This window comes from Vipera berus (assembly GCF_964194415.1).
Source record: "Vipera berus genome assembly, chromosome: 2".
In the NCBI taxonomy this organism is placed as follows: Eukaryota; Metazoa; Chordata; class Lepidosauria; order Squamata; family Viperidae; genus Vipera; species Vipera berus.
In genome coordinates, this window is record NC_138203.1 from 162,216,271 (window position 1) to 162,234,982 (window position 18,712).

At 42.3% G+C, this 18,712-nt stretch overlaps 1 protein-coding gene across 4 annotated transcripts in view; it reads right to left on the reverse strand.

The window, feature by feature from the left end:
* BAIAP2 (BAR/IMD domain containing adaptor protein 2) overlaps positions 1-18,712 on the reverse strand; it is a 187,931-nt gene that overhangs the window by 21,126 nt on the left and 148,093 nt on the right. For all 4 annotated transcript variants that reach the window (XM_081317652.1, XM_081317653.1, XM_081317655.1 and 1 more), the window contains exons 8-12: positions 11,300-11,527; positions 8,476-8,677; positions 6,091-6,292; positions 1,207-1,275; positions 370-520 (exon numbers count right to left, since the gene is read on the reverse strand). In XM_081317652.1, coding sequence (XP_081173778.1) covers positions 370-520; positions 1,207-1,275; positions 6,091-6,292; positions 8,476-8,677; positions 11,300-11,527 — 852 coding nt within the window. The remainder of the gene's footprint in view (positions 1-369; positions 521-1,206; positions 1,276-6,090; positions 6,293-8,475; positions 8,678-11,299; positions 11,528-18,712) is intronic.

Consider the following 18,712-nt stretch of genomic DNA (forward strand, 5'->3'; position numbering starts at 1 on the left):
ACCCTCTCATTTTGTTGTACCAGCTGTAGAAAAAGTTGCAGTGCCAATTTCTCCTTTACTCTTCCTAATCAGAGCAGCTATATTTAAAGGATCTAAGGCCCATTTAATTCTCGCCAACTCATACATCCATTTGATTTAAGCTATTTTTTGATGGTCAACAACCATTTCAAACTTTTAGTAAAAATAAAGATAAAACATACCCAACCAGAATACAAGAAATGGACCCCTGACACCTGCAGAATGCTGATTACCACCTTCCTTCTCCACTGATGGAGCCTTAGAATCTACCTCTGGCAGATCCCCTCCTGATTGGCGTATTCACTCACAATGGTTACGCCTCCTCTTGTCTCAGTTGAAAAAGTGTCTCACCTGGGGGAACGCTGGCACTGCCACGCTGTACGGCCTCTGTTTGAAAGTGCTGACATTCGGTGACTGGAAAGTTCGGGAGGACATGCTGTAATCTGGAGGGGGGATATCATCTTTGTCCAACAGGTTACCTGTACTACTGCTTTTCCCCTGGCTGAAGACATAAATACATTTAGTCAGCATCTCCTCTGCAGCAAAACTGTGCAAACAGAGTACACTTTATAAGCCATTAAATCTTGGCTCATTTCCTTGGATGCAGACAAAATTAGGATTCTTCAGATTCTCTTAATCCCACATGTCTTTCCCCATGGGAGCCTGCTCAGAATCACTAAGGTAACATCCTCCTCCTGTCACCACCAAGGCCTGGAGCTTTTCCATCTGGAGCCATAGGCGTTCATTACGTTTCACCATATGAAACACTGTCATAGGACTTTTTCCAGCAAATATATACTGCTCAAAAAAAATAAAGGGAACACTTAAACAACACAATGTACTGTATTTAATAGTAGGATGTCTTATCTTGTGTTCCCTTTATTTTTTGAGCAGTATATATTCACACTGGCTTGCTCTAGATCATACATGCATGTGTACACATATATATGTATCTCTGTGTGTACAAATACATGGACACACGTATTTTCACAGCAAAGCCTGAAATCTTAGTTCAAGAAACAGGAACCCAGTCTAATAAAATTCCTCTTGAAAGATAAGCCAGAAGAGGGCAATGCAGGACAGATACCGCTTCTGGCTAAGTAAACACACAGGGTTTGTCTGTTTTGAGTATAAACATTATTCAAATGTCAGATGATTACATTGCATCTTTCAAAAGAACTTTCTTACCTCATATGTAATCTATCGCTTCCATCGCTGTCCAGCACACGTGTGTAGGAGAAAGGAAACCAGCCTCTCCTACAACACAGGTAGAAAAAAAGAACAAAAATATCCAAGGTTTTTCCCCCCCATTCAGTGAAGAGGATACTGAAGAAGGGATGTTAAGTCATTAGAATTTCAGTATTCTGTAGCCAAAACAGAGATGCCTATTCTTGAATTTCAGCTACAGATAGCCCACTTCTCTCAATACATTGTAGTAACTTCCAGGACGTATAAGCCTCAAAGCCTAGCGCTGTGGTTAAGATGAACCAATCTTGCCTGTGTTCCCACTATAACCTCAGTTTGAACGATTGACAGGTGAAGCAGAAAACAGAATGTGTCAGAGAAAGAGAGGCACAACAGATACTCTCTTGTCAGCCCTAAGCCTAAAGACAACACAAGTGAGATCCAGTGAAGTCCTGTTCTTTATTTGTTTCACCTGGTTACTAGTTAGGAAATTTCTTCTTAGCTCCAGGTTGCTTCTCTCCATGATTAGTTTCCATCCATTGTTTCTCATTTTGCCTTCTGGTGCTTTGGAAAACAGGTTGACCTCCCCCTCCTCTTCTTTGTGGCAGCCCCTCAAATAGTGAAATACTGCTGTCATGTCACTCTTAATCCTTCTTTTCACTAGACTAGATAAACCCAATTCTTGCAACCGTTCTTTATATGTTTTAGTCTCCAGACCCCTAATTATCTTTGTTGCTCTTTTCTGCACTATTTCTACATCTTTTTTTTTAATATGGAGACCAAAACTGGATGCAGTATTCTAACTAAGTATTCTTACTAAGGCTTTATAATAAGGCCTTAGTAAAACCACACTTAGAATACTTTATATATTTATAAAATACTTTATATATTACTTTATATATACTTTATATATTATTTTCAACTAAATAATAATAATAATAATAATAATAATAATAATAATAATAATAATAATAATAATAATAAGTTGGAAGGGACCTTGGAGGTCATCTAGTCCAACCCCCTGCTCAGGCAGGAAACCCTATACCATTTCAGGAAAATGGCTGTCCAGTCTCTTCTTAAAAACTTCCAGTGTTGGAGCATTCACCACTTCTGGAGGCAGGTTGTTCCACTGGTTAATTGTTCTAACTTAATAAACAAAATCTTGCCAGACTAAAGCTATACCCTGGTGTGTCTACTCTGAACCTCTTTCTACCTCCCATATCCTCCTCCTCCCATATCCTTCTCCTGGTCTGTCTTTTGTTTCGGGCCCCTCTCTGGAACGTGCTACCTCTTCCTTGAGAAGCCACAGTGCTCTTCCCAACATGCCCCCCCTCCTTCTCCAGCTGCACATTTCATCACATATCTGTACTATTCAAAAGCCCTATTCACTGAACTACCTTTTGAGTACCCACAAAGCTTTTCCTATGATTTCCATTTTTCATGGGAAGAATCCAGAATGCCTCTTAATTTTGTTGAATAAATCAAATATCCTCCATTTGAAAAATGGAGCCTTGGTGGAGCAGTGGGCTAATGCCTCCTTAAGTAACACCAGCTGCCTGCAATTAGTGCAGGTTCGCATCCCACCAGGCTCAAGGTTGACTCAGCCTTCCATCCTTCCGAGGTAGGTAAAATGAGCACCCAGATTGTTGGGGGCAATTAAGCTGACTTTGTAATAATGCCGCTTGGGGTGTGTGTGAAAGCCCTAATAAGCAGGCATATACATAGAATGAAGGCTACTGCTAAGCTTGTAAGCCGCCCTGAGTCTTCGGAGAAGGGCGGGATATAAATGGAATTTTTTAAAAAAGACATTTTTTTTAAAAAAACCCAATAAAGAAATTGTAACTTCAAAATGCTTACCGAGTTGTTTACTTTCCATTCTATGACATGACAAAAGTTTACTAGGCAGTAGCAGGTTGGGGGTGGGATGGGGTGGTGTCATCCTCTCTTCCTATAATTCTTATTATTTTTTTATTGTTTTTATTTTAATCTCATTTATATCCCGCCCTTCTCCGAAGACTCAGGGCGGCTTACACTCTAAGCACAAATCAATGTGCTTAGCAATAGCCTTCATTCTATGTATATGCCTGCTTATTAGGGCTTTTGCCCCCCCCCCAAGCGGCATTATTACAAAGTCAGCTTATTGCCCCCAACAATCTGGGTCCTCATTTTACCTACCTCGGAAGGATGGAAGGTCCAGAAGATTCAGGAAGAATGGTGATGAGGTGATGGAGGCCCGGGGGTGAACTGTTTGGTTGCTTCTTTCAATGCGTAGGGAACCATGGGCAGCTTTTTAGAAATATGGTCCCTTCCATATGCATGAACTGCACCAATCTGGAATCAGTGTAGTGTCTCTCTGTGCCCTTGACTCTGTCAGTCATGGAAGATCTTTGGCGGGTGAGCAATTTACTCCCAGATCAGCTGCCCTTTCAGAAGATAGTTATTTCCCAGTGGTGGGAATTCTTGCCTCATCTTGCCTTCCAATTTCTTAGATTCCTCACAATCCTCCCAAAGTCAGGGAGCCATTACACCTTAGTATCCTTCCCCACCCTGCCAATGTGACAGCTTTGCTGCCTCAATGCAGCAACTTTGCATTTGTTTTTCCTTGCCAGAAAACAAATGCAGGGAAGCAAAGGCAAGGAGGGAGGGGGCAATAAGACACCAGTTGAGCAGCCATTTTTGAACTCCCCTCCCATTGGCCAGCTGGGCAGAGGCACCGGCAAGCTTCATGGTAGCCAAGAAGTGTGATTGGAATTGAGAACTTGGGGAGTGAACGCACTAGCAATGTAGAAGTGTCTTCAGACTGATTTATAAAGAATTGAATGTATACTTTACCTGTTGATTGTTTTAAAAGATGTTCAAAATATCACATTATTGAATGTGGGTGGTTTGCCAGTGAACTTTAGCAGAGTGACTTTGGGAACATGTAACAGGGTGATGATGCAAAAAAGGGCTGGAGGCATGTTCAGTACATGTGTTACAGTAAGAGGGGAACCTTATAACAGAAGGTAGTATTTGAGTACAGATGGTCCTCGACTTACAACAGTTTGTTTAGTGACCATTCAAAGTTACCTTTTGTGACCTTCTGACAAGCAAATTAGTGGGGAAGCCAGATTCACTTAACAACGGTGTTGCTAACTTAACAACTGCCATGATTCAGTTAACAACTGTGGCAAGAAAGGTCATAAAATCAGGTAAAACTCATTAACAACTGTCTTGCTTAGCAACAGAAATTTTGGGCTCAATTGAGCTTGTAATGTTGAGGACTACCTGTATTTAGAATGAGTTAATCTTGGATCTTTTCAAGGAATGCTGCTAATACATGTGGCAGTTACCCAAATGGCCACAGGCATCTTACTGCCATCTGTGCTTTTACTTTGTGAAGCAAGATTATCCTCCTGCCCAAGTTTATTGGGCACAGTCTCACCAGCCACCTAGTTTACACCCTGCCAGCTTTCTGGCTCACCCTGTGGACATTCACTTGGACTAAAAAAAGGAATCACCAGGTCAGCAGACTTCCACCCTCATGACTGCCCTGCAGTTCCAAGGCTTCCTAATCTGATTTTGCTAATTAAGCCAACCCTTTGCATGGCAACTGGCATCTGTTGTAAAGCCAGTCACAAATTGCATGGATGAAAGAGTAAAGGTATGGCCTTGGTGGAGCAGTGGGCTGATGCCTCCTTAAGTAACACCAGCTGCCTGCAATTAGTGCAGGTTCGCATACCACCAGGCTCAAGGTTGACTCAGCCTTCCATCCTTCCGAGGTAGGTAAAATGAGGACCCAGATTGTTGGGGGCAATAAGCTGACTTTGTAATAATGCCGCTTGGGGTGTGTGTGTGAAAGCCCTCATAAGCAGTCATATACATAGATTGAAGGCTACTGCTAAGCTTGTAAGCCGCCCTGAGTCTTCGGAGAAGGGCAGGATATAAATGGAATAAAAATAAAAAAATAAAAATAAATATTTAGTGAACAATTGAAAACGACTGCAGCTCCAGATTTAGAGCTTTAAATACTGAGATGTGGGTAAGGAGAGAAGAAAAAAAAAGATAAATATTCAGTATCTATGAAGGAGCTTACCTACACAATTGTTGCCAAGGAAGACTTTTTTTTTGCCCTAATCTTAAGCAAACCTATTATGCCAAAGCAAACCTGCTGGACCAGTCCACCCCAGCGACAGCTTTTATTCCTAGTTACGCTACAGACTCTCCAGGAATTAAAAGCCTGCAATTTCTGTCCTCCCTCTTCGGTTTTTTTTTCTGGCATTCCCCAGCATGGGAGCTGTGTTGCTGAGGGCAGAACTGTTTATTACACATTCCGCTTCTTGGCACATCAACTTCAGTTTTGGCTACCAGAGCAAAGATTTCCAAATCAGGGTAAGGAAAAAAAGTTCATCAGAAAGTCACACTATGTTTTAAGCACAAAGAATACTAATTTGTCTTAGGCTCAAAGTTTATCAGAGTTCCCTAATGTAAAATATTGACTTGCAGTGTTTCTCTTCTCTCTTTCTCTGATTTTGCATTGGCTTTTTAAAACAGATGCAAAATGCTGGAACTCTTGTTGCAATTTCTGCAGCAAGGCCACACTGAGGAAAAGATCATAATGACAAACAGGTTCACATCTGAGACAGCCCATGCTTTGCTCTATCTACAGCACCCCAGATGGTACCCCTGAACCTTGGGAACAAAAGGCAGCGTGGCTTTGTGTGTCTGAGGATGGCTCAGAGTAGGCAATTGGCACCACCCTTCCGGGGCTCTGAGAGGTTTAAAAGTTACAGTCCATAACATTGTTATTGCCCGCCGCTGTGCTATGAAAGCAATTGAATGCTAAAGAAGACACCTTAAGAAAAGAAAAACCAATTTTGAAGCCCACACATTAACAAGCATACTCACAATTTGGACTTTTCACTCTCTCCATAATGCCAGCCATCTCGGGCCTCAGGCACTAGCAACGTAATAAGGTCCCCCTCCTTGAAGCTCAGAAGGGTGCCGTTGTCCCCAGCAGCATGAGAGAAGATGGCTCGCACTCTTGTTCGGCCGTTCTTTTCTAGTCCTGCCGCCATGGAGCTGGAACGGGGAAGAGTCTTGTTTTCAGCTGAAAGACAAGACAGAGACTGAGTCCACTCTTTTCAATAAATAACCCTTTTCCTGTTATTATACTTCTTTGCTAATACTTCAGTTACCAGAGGAAGTTTGTCAAATGTTTTTTTTTTGAAAAACAAAAGACTGTGGATTGCGGATTTATAGATAGTCCGCTCGACTCACAAATTCATTCGGTAAATCACAGCAGCACTGAAAAAAGTGACTCACAACTGGTCCTCACAGTTATGACTCTCACAGCATACCCACATTCGTGTGTTTAAAATTCAGGTGCTGGCAACCAGCATATATTTAGGATATGTGATTGCCATTTGCAACCCTCCCAGACAGCTTCCGAAAAGCAGAATCGATGGGGGAAGCCGGATTCATTTAATGACCTCATGATTCACCGAATAACTGCAGTGATTCACTTCACAACTGTGGCTAACAGGTAGTAAAATCATAATCATCTCTTAATCATAAATGTCAATGAATTTGTAAAGCAAAAGAAAATAACTGAATTTCCTGGTAAAACACCCACACAGATATGATGTACTGAGCGACCTGCTCTTAAAAACAAACATTAGCTAGTGCTAGATACCTGTGCATTATGTAAAACGATTAATAGTAATTATGGCATAAAAGGAAGCAATGAAAATGGTATTTTTGTTTTTATGGTTCTTTTAGTGGTTCTGTTTGAATTATTTTGATTGTTTAGCTCTGTGTTTTAATTGTGTGGACGCCAACCAGAGTCACAGGCGCAAGATGGATGGCTATATAAATTCAATAAATAAATAATAACATAGTAACCTTATCATGTCCCATGCAATAAGAACTTTGTTTCCCGCTGGAACCAAGCAACACAGCAGTAGTATCGGGGCCCACATAATCTCAGTACTGCAGGTGTTAGCATCTGGCAGTGGCGTAGCGTGGGTTGTCAGCACCCGGGGCAAGCACCCGGCCGCTGCACTGTCCCTCCCCCAGATAGTCCCTCGCTCTCTCTCCGCACCGCACGCCTGGCACCCCCCCATCCACAGTGGGCGGCGACCCGGCGGCTCGGATCGGATTCGCACAGCCAGCACTGCAGTGAGAGAGAGTGAGTGAGCCAGGCAGGGGCAGAGAGCTGCGAGTGCGAGCGCGCCCCCCCAGATGTTGCACCCGGTGCGGCACGCTACGCCACTGGCATCTGGCTGTCTTTCTCTGAGCTCCAAGCTAAACAGGGAAGGCCTGGGAAGGCCTTGGACAAGAGACTTTCATGAAACACTTGTGCTATTGACTAGCATCCCAGCAGGTAGCTAGTGGAAGCTAGCATCCCAGCAGGTAGCAGTGGAAAACTACTTCTCTGGTGCCGTCAGGAGTGATGCAAACTGTGCTCATCAAGTTGAGCCTGACTCAAAGGCAGCTTGACCTTATCCAGGCATGTCAAACTGCCGGCCCGCGGGCCAGATGCATCATACTAAAATTGCGCCTACCCCATTGCCGGCAGTGGGGGAAAAAGTTGTGATACATTGTGCAACGTCACGTGACGTCACGAGTTTGACATGCCTGCCTTAGTCAGAGGATAATAAACATTGCAGAGTGATGTCAGTCTAAAGGAGGCTTTGCTCAACACTGTTTCTAGTGTGATGCAAAAGAACCTAGACTTCTGCAGCCCTTTGGAAAAACAGCTTTGTTGGTCCTAGCTTTTGTAGGAAAAAGCCTTCTTCGGGTAAGTGCAAACATCTGACTCATCCATTTCTATTGTGTAAGGGCTTGCAAATAAGAAACAAGCACATCTAATTAATTTCTGACAAAGTCCTGCCTACATGTCAGCAAACCTGATGCAATTTTTTGAGCTTTCTTAGCTTCCCCAAATTTTCAGTGCCTTCTCAATACCTTTTCTTTGTTTCCACCAAGCAGAAAGATAGGAGTTCTAGCTAGACCGTTTAAAAGACTCAACGTGAGAAATGCTTTTAGAAGTTGAGGCCATTTTTGTGCTTCTATGCCAGCTTTCTCCAAGTTGGGGTAATCCAGATCTCTTGGGACTGCTGGGATGGCTGGGGATTTAGGGACCCAGAGGTCTTTGCATACATGGAAAGCCTGGAGAAAGTTGTTTTAGGCCCTTTCTCCTACTGTGTTGCTCTGTGAGATCTGACATACCTGGTCCTCCAAAATGGAGGGAAGGGGAGAGAGGAATAATCTCTTACAAGAATGACTTACTGGCTGCATAGCTGTTTTTCGGCATTACGCTTTTGCGCACAGGGAGAGTATTGGAGTAAGAGTCACTCAGTTGCTTTTGAGTTTGTGGTGGGGATAAGGACTTCGGCTGAGGAGGCTTTCGGTCAGACCAATGGCTGTAATCTTCACCTTCCGAGCCTGAAACGCCATTCATTACTGGAATGGTCTCTTGTGCAGACATTCGCTGGAGAAATAGTGAGGGGGGGGAGAGGGAGAGAGAAACACAAATAGGATGCTCTTGATACAAACGTTTGTTTTGCACAACCGTTCTGCCTTGTTCACAGAATATTACAGGTAGTCTACATCATGCTGCCCTCCACCACTTCCTCCTTATTTTTTATTTTTATTTTTCCTGGCAGAAAGCTGGAAAGAACAATTACCGATTAAGGAGGAAAAGATGGAGCACAGTGTCTTTTTTGACTGGCAGACTGTGGAAATAAGTGGTCCCATCAAATGGCTTAAACCTGTACCGGTAGTCCTTGACTTACAACCATTCATTTAGTGACCATTCAAAGTTATACTGCCACTGGAAAAAAGTGACCGGTTTTCACACTTAACAACTGTTGCAATATCCCAGTGGTCATGTGATCTATATTCAGATGCTCAGCAACTGGCATGTATTTATAATGGTTGCAGTGTCCCAGGATCATGTGATCACTTTTTGTGACCTTCTGACAAGTAAAGTCAACGTGGAAGCTGGATTACCTAGCAACGGGGCTACTAACTTAACAACTACAGTGATTCACTTAACAACTGTGGCAAGAACGGTCGTAAAATGGAGTAAAACTCACTTAATAACTGCCTTGCTTAGCAACAGAAATTTTGGGCTCAGTTGTGATCTTAAGTCGAGGACTACCTGTAACATGATATCGAACCATGGCTCTTCTTGAGCTAGCTTGAAGATATTCAACTTTGCCTAGAAGGACATGCCAAAATGTACCACACCAGGATATACCACTTACCAGGATATACTACACTGTATAATATCTGCCAGAGTACTGTGAGTTCAGTTTCTTTGAGCTCAGGTTTGCAAATCTGTGTAACTTAGAATTTCTTCACACAGTTCATGGCCAGCCTGCCCCAGATGTTATCATATTACAGGTGTAGAACTGGACTGAATAAATGGGTTTTGGACAGCAGCTGGGGAAATCATCAATGCAAGGTAATGAAAAGAAAAACCAAAGAGCCCTGAATTGCTTAAGTCAGGGGTGTCAAACTGCCAGCCCACGGGCCAGATGCATTATGCCAAAAACGCACCCACCGCATTGCCAGCAATGGGGGAAAAAAATCATGTTACGTCTGGCAACATGTCACGTGACGTTGCAAGTTTGACACCCAAAGTGCAAACCCAAACACTTCAATTGGAGGAAGCGTAAGTTCTCTTAATCACCCAATTTTCCTATGGCCAGGAAATTCAGCTTTTGAAGACTGATGTACATTTGGAACACAGTCAGTTACTGACTTGTGCAAGTTCAGCAGCCATGTATCAACAGATTTCAGCTCCGGTGCCTCGTTTTTCAAGAATGAACAAAAAAGGCTGCCAGAGAGGCTTCTTATGACAACATATTTTAAATTGTATTTTAATTATTTATCGTAGCTTAATATACTGCTTTCAGTGTACACTTAAAATTTAAAACTGAGACATTAAAACAGTGAAAAGGCCAATTAAAATTTTCCCCAAAGCCTAAATTGTAGATTGCCTGGCTCCAATGCCCAGCTTCCTAAAACAGACCAGGTGGGGCCAATCTTGGTCTCAAGGGGATAAAGCTATTCCCAAGTGATGGAAGAGCAGCAAAAACATCTCATTTGCACCTCCACCTGTCTTGTCTCTTGAAGGGAAAATAATTAAAGTGTTCCCTCTCATCTTGAACATCCAGGATAGGCCAATTCTTTCTTTCCAAAAGTTAATGTCCTGAAGGTAACTGGGAGCTAATCCAAGTATGTAAATACCACCACCAATTGGGTTAATACAGGACTCTGAAGTGTGCTTGGAAACCTGCTGGCCACAAACACAAATCCTGCAGAACTGGTGTGATACTGCTGTGGTGGTGCTCATTTGCCAGCAAGTGGGCAGCTGCTTTCTGCAGTTTCTCAGTAGTCTTGAAAGCCAGTAGTCATGTACAGCAGTTGCAGGAGTTGTGAGTTTATGAGTTGTCAGGCTGCTACCTCAAAAGGGGCCATTTTAAAATCTAATGATGCTGTTAGCCTCCTTAACTCTGTAGGGAGTACACTCCAATGACTGGGGCAGCAACAAAGAAGGCTTGAACCCAAAATGCCACCAGATGAGTTTGCCTCCTTAGATGATGGCAAACTCCCTCAGATGATCATAGTAAGCATGGAGGTTCAAACAGAAAAAAGGGCTCAAATTGCTTTGTTAGGCTTTTGTGGTAATGACTAGCACTTCATATTTTGCCAAGAAATGAACCGGCATGTTTATATTCTACAGAATAAGTGCAGTGGAACCTATTTTTCTTGCCAAAAAGATGTCTTTCAAAGATGCAATCTTAATTCAAAAACACTCCATGTTTTGTACCTGAACAAAATAAAACCACATACCCAAAGCTCTATGGAAATTTTTAAATGTGCAATAGTCATTTTAACTGCTTTAAACTAAATCAAAATCTACATCAGTTTTAATTCTGGTCCCTTTACCTTTAGAAGTGTGTAGCTTCCAAGGTGCCAGTGAAAGGACCACTGTAGCTTTGACTCAGAAAATGTTACATGCCCCAGTACCAAGTCTACATCTTTCCGTTGAAAGATGAATTATGACATCTCTTCCCAATTTATCAATCCATCCTATACTTACTCCTACAAAGGGTGCCAGCTCTGGTGGGACTGGGAGAGGTTTGGCACCAGGTATAGGGTCTGAGATGATGAGATTTGACTTGGATGTTGATAGAGGTGTAGCCATAATTGAGCCATTGCTGCTGAGGGCCATCTGCTGCATAAGCTGGAGAGCACGGTCTGGGATCTTGTTGGGATCCGAACAAGATTGTTGCCATAATGGGAGCTTCTGTGTCAAGATATCTTTTCCCTGAAAGTTGTCAAAATGAGAGAGAGAGAGACAGAGAGAGGGGGGGGGGTAGAGGTCAGAATGTACGAAATACCCAAGGAAGATTTTAATTCAAAGATGGAACAAATACCCAAACATAACTTTCCTGAGAATGGAACTGGGACATTAACTGGCCAATGATTTTTTTGATTCTAACAGAAATTAAACTATTGTAACTTTGTAATTTACATAGATTGACTAGGTTTATTTGTCAGTTATTTAGTTAGAGGAGGAAAAAAAAGCTAATCTGGTATTGGTGCATCACTGCTTTGAAACTGTTCTCTGAGGCAACTTCTCAGATAAAGCATATCTGAGAAATACAGATAGAATGAAATTGGCTAAGATTCCCTTTTTTATCATTTTAGGTCCACTGTAAAAGGGGGTAAATCATAAAGGGAGAAAATAATATTTTCCATAATCAATCAGCTTTCACTGTTCAGGGTTGGAGAAGTCTTTATTATTGTCTCATGAATCTAAAAGCAGGAGAGGAGAGGACAGAAGAGGACTGGACTGGACTTCTGATCTGCTCAGAGAGGTTCATATATATTAGGCCTGTTACTAGTTAGGATACCAAAAATACGAACAGAGCCAAAGAAATGGACTAGAACTAGTTGTGGTAATTTAGTTTTTTTTTAAAAAAGGAAATTATTTCACACTGGACATTTGTCAACCTCAGGCAACTGCAAGATCCCCTTTCTTTAATTCAAATTCACCAAAATTTTATATTAAACTAAAGAAACACAATAATAGCCACATTGATCATTGCTTACTTATGGACCAGATAAACATTTAGGTAAAGGTAAAGGTTCCCCCGCACAGGTGTGCTAGTCATTTCCGACTCTAGGGGCCGGTGCTCATCTCCGTTTCAAAGCCGAAGAGCCAGCGCTTGTCCGAGGACGTCTCCGTGGTCATGTGGCCGGCATGACTAGATGCCAAAGGCGCACGGAACGCTGTTACCTTCCCACCGTAGTGGTCCCTATTTTTCTACTTGCATTTTTACGTGCTTTCGAACTGCTAGGTTGGCAGAAGCTGGGACGAGTAACAGGCGCTCACTCTGTTACGCGGCACTCGGGATTCGACCCGCCAAACTGCCGACCTTCTGATTGACAAGCTCAGCCTCCTAACCCACTGAGCCACCCCGCGTCCCTTTAGGAATAAACATTTAGCTCTTTTTAAAGGCAACTTATTTTCTTTAGGGTAGTAGTTTTAAATATAAAGCAAGAAAAGAGAACAGGGAGAACGAAGAGCTTATGTTTGTGTCACTGGGCTTCAGCAGCCTCCCTTCCAACTTCATTCCCGAGAACAATTCAGCTTGCTTCTCCCTCCAGGAGCTGTGACCTGATTAGGGAAGTTGAAATCTTGGAAGCCTCCATTCACGCACTTAGCACATGCAGACATTTTAATTTAGCACAGCTGTAAAGGCATAGATACAATGAACCATGTGATACAAGGAAAATACTCCAATCCTCAAATGGCGTCAAGCAAAATTAAAATCCTTCCCAAATGCAAAAGGAGCCAGCTCTATTTTTTTAGATTTAACACAGGTACTACATGTTCACCTTGAAAAGAAACTCAGAGGAATCACAGTTGAGAAATTCTCTTCTGTAGGGAATGTCCTCTTCTCTTCTTGAAGCAACACAGGCGCTACCAAAATGTTGTAACTAAACAACTTGAGAAAGGAAAAGAAACCGGAAAGCCAGGACTTGCACAGTACACCTCTGTGCATTTCTCCATCTAAGAAGTCCCACTCCTTCTTCCCACTCTGAAAAAAGGCGTTTTAGTCCAGTGGCTGTTCAGAAGTTGTTTTTTCCAGACACCTTCTCCTTAATTAACTGAGTATGAGTTATCAAAAGACAGTGGTCTGACCTGACATTGCTTTCAGGAATATACAGTGTTGATGTGAGCCAAAAGATCTAATGTAAGATCTCCTTGAGGAAAACATTTAATACTGAGCTACAAGTGGGAAATCCTTGAGGAAAATGAATGAGCAGGGATATAAAAATGTGCCCAGGTTTTTACATCAATTCCTTTCTCTTTTCTTGCTCTCTTCTATCACTGGATAGAAATCACACGGACATGTCTTCCTGAGCGGCAGCCTGTGAGAGACTCCTTCCAAATATACACATTCAAACCAAGTTGCAAGCCTTGCATCCCCAATTTTAATTTCCTGATCAGCAAAGTCTTTGTGAGTGGTTCTGAAAAACTGTTTGAAAGAGCAGCATATAAAACGTGGGTGTTCTGGGGCAAAAGGGATGTTGAAAAAAGACATGTAGCTAAGGGGACAATACATCCTCACAGAAACATTTACATCAATAAACTCGCTCTTTCTCAACATCACGGCCCAAGCAGAGTGGCTCACTGCCTCCTTTCTCCTCTCGTAGCAGCTGAAGATTTAGCACAACCATTAGGGGCAAAAGGTAAGCAGGAACTGGTACACATGGGGAACTTCTTTAGGGGAAAACCCCCACCAAAACTGATTGCTTAGTGCTGTACATCCCCCAGGATGTCCCCAAAGTGCCTAAGCTGCATAGGCCAGCTGCTCCACAGCAACCATGCTATCTGAAAGGAGGCCTGAGAATAGCTTTTGACAACTCCCAGGTAAGCACAGGTCAGCCGCAGGATGGAAGACTGTCGCAAAATGGCTGTCCTGTTATTTGGGTCTTTGAACAGGAACATGAAAAAAGATGACTTTTTGCAGAGAAAGCTGGTAACAGCTAATGTCAGCTACATGGAGGAAGCAGCTTCCCGTGAAAATGTCAACAATGGCTTCAGGGATCATTTTGGTGAGGATCTATACCTTTCCTCTCCTCCCATGAAAGCACATTAATTGTGTGCAGGGAAATAATTCTGCCTATCAGGATGAGCAGCAGAAGCAGGAGTTTCTTAGCTTCCACTGAAAGAAGAGCTGCTATTCTGGAAACTCCTGCTGCTTCAATCATGTCTTAATTCCCTGCATTAGTTTCAGTTCCCCCTCCCCCACCCCCCACCCCAAAAAAGTCTAGAGCCGTGGTGGCGAACCTATGGCACGCGTGCCACAGATGGCATGCAGAGCCCTCTCTGTGGGCCCTCTCCTAGGTCTTCAGCTGGGTTTTATAAAACCTTTTCACTTTAGGCCTCTGCCGCATGTGCAAAAAAAAAAAGGTTCAATCAATCAATTTCAACTTCTCGGGGGGGGGGGGAAAGAAAGATCTCGCAAAGTTGGAATTTATTGATTGAACTTTTTAGCCCCACCCAGTCTGCTGTTACCACCGCAGCAACGCCCACCCAATGGGCCATGCCCACCCAATGGGCGACGCCCACCTGGCACCCGATGATACATAAGTGGGTTTTGGGTTGCAGTTTGGGCACTCGGTCTCTAAAAGGTTCGTCATCACTGGTCTAGAGTCTCTGGGACCAGCCACAATGGGCATGTAGGAAAGCAATAAAAAACAGTCCAGGGGATTCAAGAATAACAAATGGTAGGCAAACTTCCAAGCTTTTTAGGTAAAAAGCAAATTGGAGGCAAAAGAAGAACATTCAACACTTCTCATCTGAAGAAGGAACTTACAGGTAATTCTTGTTGAAAGACCACTTGTTCAACAACTGTTCAAAGTTACAAGGGGAAATCTATGATGGGTCCTCATAGCTGTGGCCATTGCAGCATTCCCATGATCACATCATCACAGTTTGGACATTTGGCAACTGGCTCACAATTGTGATATCAGAGTGTCCTGGAGTGATGTATTTATTTGTGACCTTCACTGTTGGTTTCCAACAAGCAAAGTCAATGGGGAAGCTGGCAAATGGGGAAGTTGCAAATGGTGATCATGTGACTGCGGGATGATGTGTCCACACGGGATTCACCTAGTAACAGCAATTGGGATTGTTGCAGTTGCTATCATAAGTTGGCACAGTCATGTGACATTGTGCTTTACAATCGCATTGTTTAATGACAGAGTTGCTAGTCCCAATTTGTTAAGCAAGGACTAGTTATATTTGAGTTCAGACAAGAAAGACAGAGGCACAGAAAGCAGTACTGCAGCTACTTAGTTTCTCCTGTTCTATTGGAAGCAGCGCACTTTGTATTTATAAGCTCCAGACTGAAGAGCACCCAAGGGCCATTGTGCCACTCATACATCATCTGCCAGGAAACAGGCACACCTGCCCTGTTGGATGCCTAGCTATTATTATGGGAGGTTGAAGGGAGGGTGAAGGAAAGGTAAACATACGTGCTCGTGTCTTCAGGCAGAATATACCGTGCTTCCTGCATGCATAATATATGGTTTCTAAGGGCAGGCTCCTTCACAGAAAAATCGTTATATAGAAAGAATAATGTGGTGGCTTGCCATGAATCTTATGTGAATGGCAAGATATTCTTTGATCCCTTCACTAGTGACCTCTCGCCTGGACTACTGCAATGCTCTTTACATGGGGCTCCCCTTGAAGACCACTCGGAGGCTCCAACTGGTACAGAATGCGGCCACGAGAGTTGTCTTGGGAGTTTCCCAGTACTCCCATGTTACACCTTTGCTCCGCGAGCTGCATTGGTTACCAGTTGTCTTCCGGGTGAGATTCAAGGTTTTGGTTATGGTCTTTAAGTCCTTACATGGCATGGGTCCGGGGTACCTCAGGGACCACCTGCTGCCGGCGTCAACTTCCCTCCGCCCTGTGCATTCCCACAGAGAGGGCCTCCTCAGGGTGCCTCCGGTCAGAGAATGTCGGCTGGTGGCCCCCAGGGGGAGGGCCTTCTCTGTGGGCGCTCTGGCTCTATGGAACCAACTGCCGGTTGAGCTCCGGATGGCACCGGACCTTCGCTCCTTCCGGCGCAGTCTGAAGACCCATTTATTTGAACAAGCTGGTCTGGCCTGATGGGGGACGTTAGGGTTTTTAATGGGTTTTTTATATTGTTATTGTTTTTATCTGGGCAATTGTTTAATTCTCTTTTAATTTTTGTATTTGCTATTTATATATGCCCTGTTCACCGCCCTGAGTCCTTCGGGAGAAGGGCGGTATACAAATTTAATAAAATGAAATGAAAACGAAAGGAGCTAAGAACATTGATTATTTTTGGGCCATCAAAGTGGTGTTGACTCTTAATAACCATCTACATAAGATTTTCTCCATGACAATCTGTCCCTTATATGGTCCTTCAAGTTTTCCAGTTCTGCCCCAAATCCACCCAGCTTGCTGTTAGTCTTCCTCTTCTTCTCTTTCCTTCCACTTTTACCAGCATTAGCACCTTCTACAGAGGTTGATATTCAGTCACTGGATAACAGCATAGCTAAATTTAAGTAGAAGCCCATACTTCCCGGCAGGGCTTTTTTTCTCATTGAACGCTCAGAACGGAGTTCCGGCACCTTTTTTGGATGGACCCTTGTAGGGTAGGCAAGGTGGGTTGTATAACATGTGTGAGTTCCGGCACCTTTTTCTTTTACAAAAAAAGCACTGCTTCCCGGAAGATTTTAATGACACTTTGAGGTATCTGTGTGGGTGTTTTGTGTATGAGTAGGTGAATGTTATAAACCAACACTTCCAAACTATGCAAATGGTTTTGATCTGGAATGTAAATGTGTGTATTCAGATTTCTTGAACAAGTTATAAAACAAGCCACACATGATTCAGCACAATTCCCCATGATCTCAGTGTCTAACTGTAAATACCACCAAGATAATCTACTTAATAAAAATGTAAATAAAAGAAAAAAATTAAAAACTGAAAGAGTTTATTTATCTTCATTGGAGTATTGTGACAAAATAATAGCAATAAAAAAAATAATCCACTATATGAGAGAAAAGAGTGTTGGTCTCCTATTTCTCCACATATTTCTCCACAAAATCTGAGATTTTGCAGACCATTCCTTTATTACCTGATTAAGTTCAATCTAACCAGATGGATACTATAGATGAGTTGAGTGAGGAAATGCAGAGACAATAATATCTCTCTCTCTCTCTCTCTCTCTCTCTCTCTCTCTCTCTCTCTCTCTCTCTCTCTCTCTCTCTCTCTCTCTCTCTCACACACACACACACACACACACACACACACACACAGCAATAAACCAATGCCAATAAGAGCCTGCTGATACTAACAGAACAAATTATTTCACCATTAAGAATAACATAATAACATTTACACTCCCATGGGGTGCTCTCCATATTTTTTCAACTTTTCTTTCCAGCCATGAAAATAAAGCACATCTGTTTTATTCAGACTGATTGAATTTGCATGGGTTGGCATGCAGTAAGATATTCTTCCCCAAGGATTTTGCCACTAGGCAGCATCAAACATAATGGACTAGTTTCCTTTGTTTACCTACGCCGGAAGCACTATGGAAAGTACTATTGGTAGGAAAGTACTACTGGTAGGCACTCTTCCTACACTAATGGCAGTCCACTGTACTAACTAGGAGCTCAAGATAACATAACTATGGACAATTTTAAATAAGATTTTGCAATTAATTATAAAGAATTCTTCCCATAGGAAAATGCTTTTATCTTGAATTCTTAAAAAAACATAATACATGACTTTAAAAACTGGACATTATAGAAGGAACTAAAGATTACAATGAAAGGAGAGGAACACCTGACTTACTAATACAGGATGAAGCAAAATATTTTAACACTGGACATACTAAAGGATTTTTTTGAACAATGGACCTAAAAGTTAATTTTAAGTGTCTGCCTCTGTAAATAGACTGTGTTTAAAATTAATCTAAAATTAAAAAATAATATTATGGCAGAGTATTATTTGACATGATCAACACTGATTTGAAAGTGGATTTAAAAATGACAGGCTACAAGAATTATGTTGGAAATCAGTTGATGTCTTAATAATTAAAAGGAATATACAGGTAACGAACCAACGGAGTAACCTGGATACTTTTGAATATTGGACTTACAAAAGAGGCCTGTTAAAGCTTTGAAGAATTTTGTGGGAAGGGACAAAGAAAAAAATCAAAACAAATCAAGCTCTAGGATATTATTTGAAGGGACGAAAGATCGATATTGTTAGCAGTAAAAGGAAGGAACATAGAGCTGGTTTATTTGATTAAACTATTTTATTTGATTAAAATAGATATCTTGTTATTTTGTTATTTAATTGACTTTTGCTGACATTAGAACTAAATCAAGGAGGCTTTATGGATTTGTTTGGATTTTCATGGGATATGAGCAGAAGAGATCATTTGTTGCA